We start from the raw sequence: 6,890 nt of genomic DNA on the forward strand, positions 1-6,890 counted from the left end.
GGATCAGGGTGGGAATGGAAGGGTAAGAGCTGGAAAACTAATGAGCTGAGATAAAGACAGTTTAATAGGGGAAGTAAAAACCACACACACAAATAAATAAAAACAAGTAATTAATTCATTGTTCCTCGTGGGCAGGCTGCTGTTCAGCCATCTCCAGGAGAGCAGGGCTCCATCATACATAGTGGTGACTTGGGGACACAAATGCCGTCACTCCAAATGCCCCCCGTTTCCTTTATAAACGGAGGTCTGGAACATCTCTTTGGTCAGTCTGGGTCACCTGGCTCAGCTGTGTCTCCTCCCAGCCTGCCATACATTCCCAAATTCCGTGCCAGTGTGGCTGTACAGAAAGCAGAAAAGGCCTTGACTCTGTGTAAGCCCTGCTCAGCAACATCAAACACATCTCCCTATTATAAACCCTGTGTTCAGCACAAATCCAAACACAGCTCCGTACAAGCCACTGCGAAGAAATGTAACTCTAGCAGCCGAAAGCGGCACGAAGTGTACAAGGCCTTACGCCAGCGAGCATTCTGACTGAAGACGGTCTCGCTGCATCCCACGCTGGGCGGCGGAGGACGCCAGAGAGCGACACTTTAACGCAGCGCCTATGGAGGAGGGCGGGGCCTGCAGGCGGCTAGAGAAGAACTGATTCTCCCGGAAAGGACCTCCGGCAGGGACGGGGCACAGGGACAGGGCACGGGGACAGGACCCGGGGACAGGACCCGGGGACAGGGCACGGGGACAGGACCCGGGGACTGGACACGGGGACAGGACCCGGGGACAGGACCCGGGGACAGGGCACGGGGACAGGACCCGGGGACTGGACACGGGGACAGGACCCGGGGACAGGGCACGGGGACAGGGCACGGGGACAGGACCCGGGGACAGGGCACGGGGACAGGGCACGGGGACAGGACCCGGGGACAGGGCACGGGGACAGGACCCGGGGACTGGACACGGGGACAGGGCACCATCCGCCGGAACGGGAACGGGCGGCCCCGGCGCGCCACAGCGCACGCGCGCGGCGGAGCCGCGGTCGCGGCGCGCGTCCCCGCGGCCGCCCCGCCCCGCGCACGCGCAGCGGCGGCGCCGAGGCGGCTTCCGGGCGCCGGCGGCGCCGCCCCGCCCTCTGTGCTGCCGCCGCCATCATGGTGCGTGCGGCCGTGCCCCGCTCCGCCGGCCCGCCGGCCCCGCCGCAGCCCGCCGCGCTCCCGCCGCGGCCCGCCTGCCGCCCCGGCGCTCCCGCCCGCGCCTCCCTGCGCCGGCAGCCGCCGCGGCGGCGGGGAGCCCGCGCCCGCCTCACCCGCGCTAGGCCCGGGCCGCGCTCCGCGTGTTGTGCGGGCTCGGGCAGGGCCGGGCTCGGAGCGCGGCGGGACCGTGGCCCCTTGGCTCAAGCGTTGGGGTTTCGGGCAGTTCGGGAGCTTTCGAGGAGCTGAAGGGAACTTAGAGGAAGGATGGGGTATAGGACTGTTTACAGGGGAATGAGGTGATGGGGCAGGGGGGAATGGCTTCGAACCGAAAGAGAGTAGGTTTAGATTAGACAGTAGGAAAAAATTATTTGCTGTGAGGGCGTTGAAGTACTGGAACAGGTTGTCCAGAGAAATTGTGGATGCCCCGTCCCTGGAAGTTTTAAATACCTGTTTGGATGGACTGAGCAGCTTGCTGAAGTGGAAGATGTCCCTGCCCATGGCAGGGACTAGGTTGGGACTAGGTGATCTTTAAGGTCTCTGTCCAACCCTAACCATTCTGTGATTTTTTAGGGGAGGTCTTTTAAAGGCTCTCAGAGCCTTGAATCTGAAGATGCCCGTGGGTGTGTTCTCGTCTAACTCTGTCCATTCCTACCCTCCCAGGTTTTCAAGCGCTTCGTGGAGATCGGCAGAGTTGCCTTCATCTCCTTCGGGCCACATGCTGGCAAACTCGTGGCCATCGTGGATGTTATTGACCAAAATAGGGTAAGTTGTGAGTGCTGCCCCTGTATTTCCTCCTTTCTGCTTTAACAGAAGCTTGTATGCTCAGGCTGTGTGTGTTGACTTCAGTAGAAATTCTGTTTTCAAATAAGCAATTCATAGAAGGATAGGATTTAACAGCTGTTGTGTTTGAAATCTTTAGGAGCACGCTTTTTCCCACCAGCAAGTGAGAAATCCTCCTCTCTGCTGTGTTTCCTTGGTGTAGAAGTGGACAAGGGATGTCAGTTGGAGTCTAAAACTTATTAATGAAATGGCATTAATGTATGTGTAAAGTGAATATTTGAGCTAGGGGACTCTTCCTGTGCACATCTTAGTTTTGTCTACCTTTTTTTTTTTGTATATAATTCAGATTGATTTTTTGTCAAAGGCAGGCCTTCAAAATTCTTTCTGTAAAGCTTGGGTTGTACAGGCAAGATTTAACAATCTCCACTTCTGTCTGCATAATATGTGTTTCAGTTTTGGATCAGTGTTGTCAAGATACTGTTCATACATTATTAGGAAGGAGTTGTCTAAATAGAATGCAGTGGAAAAACTGCTGCAAACCCTGCACATTTATTTCCCTTTTTCAGGCACTGGTGGATGGCCCCTGCAGTGGTGTCAGGAGGCAGGCCATGCCCTTCAAGTGCATGCAGCTGACTGACTTTGTCCTGAAGTTCCCACACAGGTGAGCTGGCATCTTTCTTGACCTGTGTAAAAAAAAATACCTATGCTGTCACTTGATGACCGATCATTGCCAAGTCTAGAAGGTTCAAACAGTAGTGGATTAACAGCAAAAATTTGGCACGCTGTGTTACTGTAGTTGAATATATTTAGGTTTTCATTGCCAGTGTTGGCTGATAGCTGCTGTTCAGGAGCAAAGGAAGTCTCACAGCAGTCGAGGCATCTCACAGGTAGTTCTGTAGTAGAAAGCAACGTAGATGCTGCTGCAGTTTTGCTTTTGCTACTGCTTAAGTCACCTTCAGGCATAAGCTCTCTGCCTGCAGAACTACACTGGAATTGCTGGGGGCTGAACTCATTCTGTTCTTTTAGCTCGGTTAATGTATGAATTTCTGTAATTTAGACTCAAAAAAGGGCAGTGCTTCTGATCCTGTAGCAGTGCTAGGAACAGCTGCTCATTTTAACAGTGAGGTGGATTGGGAGCAGATCCCAGAGGTCCATGATCGGTGGCACAGGGTCTGGTTGGTGGCCTGTCACCTGTGGTGTCCCCTAAGGTTCAATACTGGGCCCAGTATTGTTTAACTTACTCATCAGTGACTTGGATGAAGGGGCAGATGCCTCCTCAGCAAGTTCATTGATGACACGAAGCTGGGAGGAGTGGTTGATATCCCAGAATGCTGTGCTGCCATTCAGAAGGATCTCAACAGGTTGGAGAGATGAGCATTTGGAAGTTCAGCAAGGGCAGGTAGGTGCAGGGTCCTGCACCTGGGGAACAATAATCCTGAGCACCTGTACAGGCTTGAGGCCAACTTGCTGGAAAGCAGCTCTGCAGAGAAGGACCTGAGGGTCCTGGTGGACAACAAGCTGTCCCTGAGCCAGCAGTGTCCTTGTGACCAAGAGAGTCAAGGGTATCCTGGGGGCATTAGGAAGAGTGCAGCCAGCAGGGTGAGGGAGGTGATCCTGCTCTGGTGAGGCCACAGCTGGAATGCTGTGTCCAGTTCTGGGCTCCTCAGGACAAAGAGAGATGTGGATCTCCTGGAGCTCAGGTGACTGAGCACTGGAACAGGTTGCCCAGACATATGGTGGAGTCTCCCTCACTGGATCTACTCAAGAACCCCCTGGACACAATCCTGTGCCATGTGCTCTGGGATGGCCCTGCTTGAGCAGGGAAGTTGATGATGCCCCATGGTGGTTCCTTCCAACCTGACCCATTCTGTGATTCTGTCAGTTCTAGCACAGCACGTACAACAGAACATTAATTAGGCCAAAGAGATGCATGTGACATTGACTTGAAATGAGGTGTCTGCAGTAATGTAGTAGAGTCATCTTTCCTTGAATGAAATTTGGGAGGCCAGCATCAGGGAGAACCTTTTTTTAAAAGAGACTGAATATGATTTTGTGACTGTTCCAATGCAGCGCTCGTCAGAAGTGTGTGCGACTTGCCTGGGAGAAGGAAAATATAAATGAAAAATGGTCAGCGACAAGATGGGCAAAGAAGATTGAGGCTCGAGAAAAGGTAACTGTTTCACTGGATGAGGAGTACATGTGTTGCTTCTGCTTTGTAAAATTAGGTACAGTCTAAAGGCTGCACGTTTTCAATACTAAGTTAGGATTAAAGATAGACAAGGCAGAGGTTTTTAACTTACCAGCTTAAACTTCCTGTATTTTGACAGTGCATGTGGTTTTGTTCAGTTATTTCTGTAACAGCCTCTTTTTCCTGTATCCTGGGATGGTGCAAAGGCCTTAAATTGTGAGCTAGTTCCAGAAGTGCAGCTAAACCTCTTTTGGAGATGATCAATTACTTTAGGAATGCTTTGGAATGCTGATTTTTACTACTTTTATATATCCGAGTTTCATGACTGATTCTTTTCACACAGAAAGCCAAAATGACTGACTTCGATCGCTACAAGGTGATGAAAGCGAAGAAAATGGTGAGTGTTTGAGTGCTGCTTCTTCATGGGGTTAATGCTTGTAGCTTTCACTTCTGAGTCACATCCAGTGTTAGTAGCTTGCTTTCACAGCTGGCTTGGGTTATGGGTCTGAAATGCCTTGAATTTTCCGTGCTTTTTTGTATGTCACCACTTCCTCTTCTGTAGTTGGTCAGACTTGAACTTGTATAATCCATGTGTCAGTCCTCCCAAGTTACAGCTGGGGAAGGAATTGTCTGCTGATAAAATCAAATATTCTGGATGGATTGCTGTTAGTATTTCACCCTCTAATGAAAATCATTACATATGAAATATTGAGATGCCTGAGCTACCAGCCAGAATGATAATGTCCACTTGGTAGATTGGAACAGTTTTAGGTGGAATTTGACATTTCAATTATAATGCATGGTAGAGGGTGATAATTAAAAGAGGCAGAATCTGAAAGCTTAGAATTTGAATTAAGGCACAATATTTGAACTCTTGCTCTTTTCATTCTGATAAAGTGTAAACATTTTTTTTAAACAGAGAAACAGAATCATCAAGCATGAAATGAAGAAGCTCCAGAAGATGGCTTCTAAAAAAGGCAAGAAGCCAGGGAAGCCAGAGAAGGCACCAAAGGGCAAAAAGCCAGAGAAGGCACCCAAGGCTAAGAAGCCAGAGAAGGCACCAGCACCCAAGGCACAGAAGGCACAGAAATAAAATGAACTCCTCATTATGTATAACTCTGTGTCCTTGTTCTAATTTTAAAATTACAAACATTTGATTTAAATTTTAATCATACGTTTGTTTTTATTTCTGACCAAGAGTGGTTGTCTGTCTCATTTTTAATGTCCAAGTGTTGGATTCTAGTATTCCCCAGGAACATGCACAAATGCTTTTGCCATGTTGTGCCCAGTACGCTGTACCCAATGCCAGTTGAAATAATTGCATATCCAGTTATTTGAAGTAGGTCAGATCCTGACATTTAAAAGCAGTCTGCTGTTGGTATTGGTTGGGAATGTACAATATTACTTGAACAGTCTTGAGTGCAAAATACATGAAAATCATCACACTAACAGTTCTGTATAAATTCAGGCATATGCTAAAAGGATGTGTTCTTGTTACAATACAAGAATATCAGTGTTTGAAAGACTTGACAAATTTCTGTTCAAACACTAAATTATTGTCTAAAAAACTTCCCAGTTTTTTAAGTAGTGACCTGGAATACTTGAGTGCTTCAGATGTCAAACACCATAGTTGCCCTGTAAGCACAGTTACAGCAATTTGTGATGTACTAACAAGACAGAAATTGTCGGCATGTATTTCAATATGCTTGCTTTTTGAATGTTAAAGGGTAAGATTTTGTGTCAAGACCTGAGATTAACTCCACTTCCTTAAACTATGAAGCATATAATTTCCACTATTTAATCAAAACCATCAGGTAAAAGGGAGCATGACCTAAAAATTAGTACATCTGAAACACTAAAGTGCTTAATTTAGACTTTGCGTTATAAAATAATGTTTACAAATCTCAGTGTCAGCATCCATGTAATTTCCTTTGTTTCTTCCTGTAGTTTCTTGGCAGGAGATGTATTTTCTTCACATTGATTGGAGAAATCTTGTAAGTCTGAGGTATCTGGTAATTTAAAAGCAAATTACTTTTTCAGTCAAATATAAATTGGAGGAGATTGTATATACTTTAAAGAATGAAGGTTGTGAGACCTTTATATTGTCATATACATACTCAAATATATGTTGTCAAATACACTGATAGGCATATGTTGCTAAAAACGTGTGCTTTAACGATTTACATGGTTAGTGCTGCATTATTTCAACCAGCATTAGGCATACCCAAACACTTAAAAGTATACAGTGTTGTCTTGAGCTACTCATATACCCTTGGAAATACAGAGTTCAAGCACATGGTTGATAGGAAGGGTTATAACTGCTAAGGGAAAAAAATCAGAAATTATGCAGATTGGGACTAAAAGCCATGTTCAAGTATCTGGAGACATTGATTTTAAATTGGATTTTGAAGTTATTAAATCCACCTACTCTGAAACTCTTAACTTGAAAGTAACTTCAAAGTTCTGTTAACCTGGAGGTATTTTAAGGTGAAAGATTTGTCCCTTAGGGTTCTTGATTTTTTTCTGTACTACTGTTAAGCTTGGTTATGTAAGACTGAGGGAAAAAATGGTAAAAGTGCCTGTACAGAAAATAGATATGTCTTCAATCATAAGGAGCTCAGAAATGCTTTTTCTGCAGCATTTACTCATTTTTAAAGGTACTGTCTTCCCCAGAACATCTTTGCCTATGACTGCAGTTTATCCAGTGTTTTCATTCCTAGCACTTGGCAGCTGCT

The 6,890-nt window shown here is 46.8% G+C and overlaps 1 protein-coding gene across 1 annotated transcript; it reads left to right on the plus strand.

The window, feature by feature from the left end:
* Positions 1 to 1,094: 1,094 nt before the first annotated feature.
* On the plus strand, positions 1,095 to 5,324 carry RPL14 (ribosomal protein L14). The gene is made up of 6 exons (XM_068205592.1): positions 1,095 to 1,148; positions 1,848 to 1,949; positions 2,534 to 2,628; positions 4,038 to 4,137; positions 4,499 to 4,552; positions 5,075 to 5,324. Exons 1-6 carry the CDS (start codon positions 1,146 to 1,148, stop codon positions 5,246 to 5,248), a joined length of 528 nt encoding a protein of 175 aa, XP_068061693.1. The 5' UTR covers positions 1,095 to 1,145; the 3' UTR covers positions 5,249 to 5,324.
* The last annotated feature ends 1,566 nt before the right edge of the window (positions 5,325 to 6,890 follow it).

The sequence above is a fragment of the Anomalospiza imberbis genome, chromosome 1, assembly GCF_031753505.1.
Source record: "Anomalospiza imberbis isolate Cuckoo-Finch-1a 21T00152 chromosome 1, ASM3175350v1, whole genome shotgun sequence".
NCBI classification, from domain to species: Eukaryota; Metazoa; Chordata; class Aves; order Passeriformes; family Viduidae; genus Anomalospiza; species Anomalospiza imberbis.

Coding starts and splice junctions, on each gene's coding strand:
- RPL14 (XM_068205592.1), top strand. Junction 2,629..4,037: donor GTCCTGAAGTTCCCACACAG/GTGAGCTGGCAT, acceptor GTTCCAATGCAG/CGCTCGTCAGAAGTGTGTGC. Junction 4,138..4,498: donor AGATTGAGGCTCGAGAAAAG/GTAACTGTTTCA, acceptor CTTTTCACACAG/AAAGCCAAAATGACTGACTT.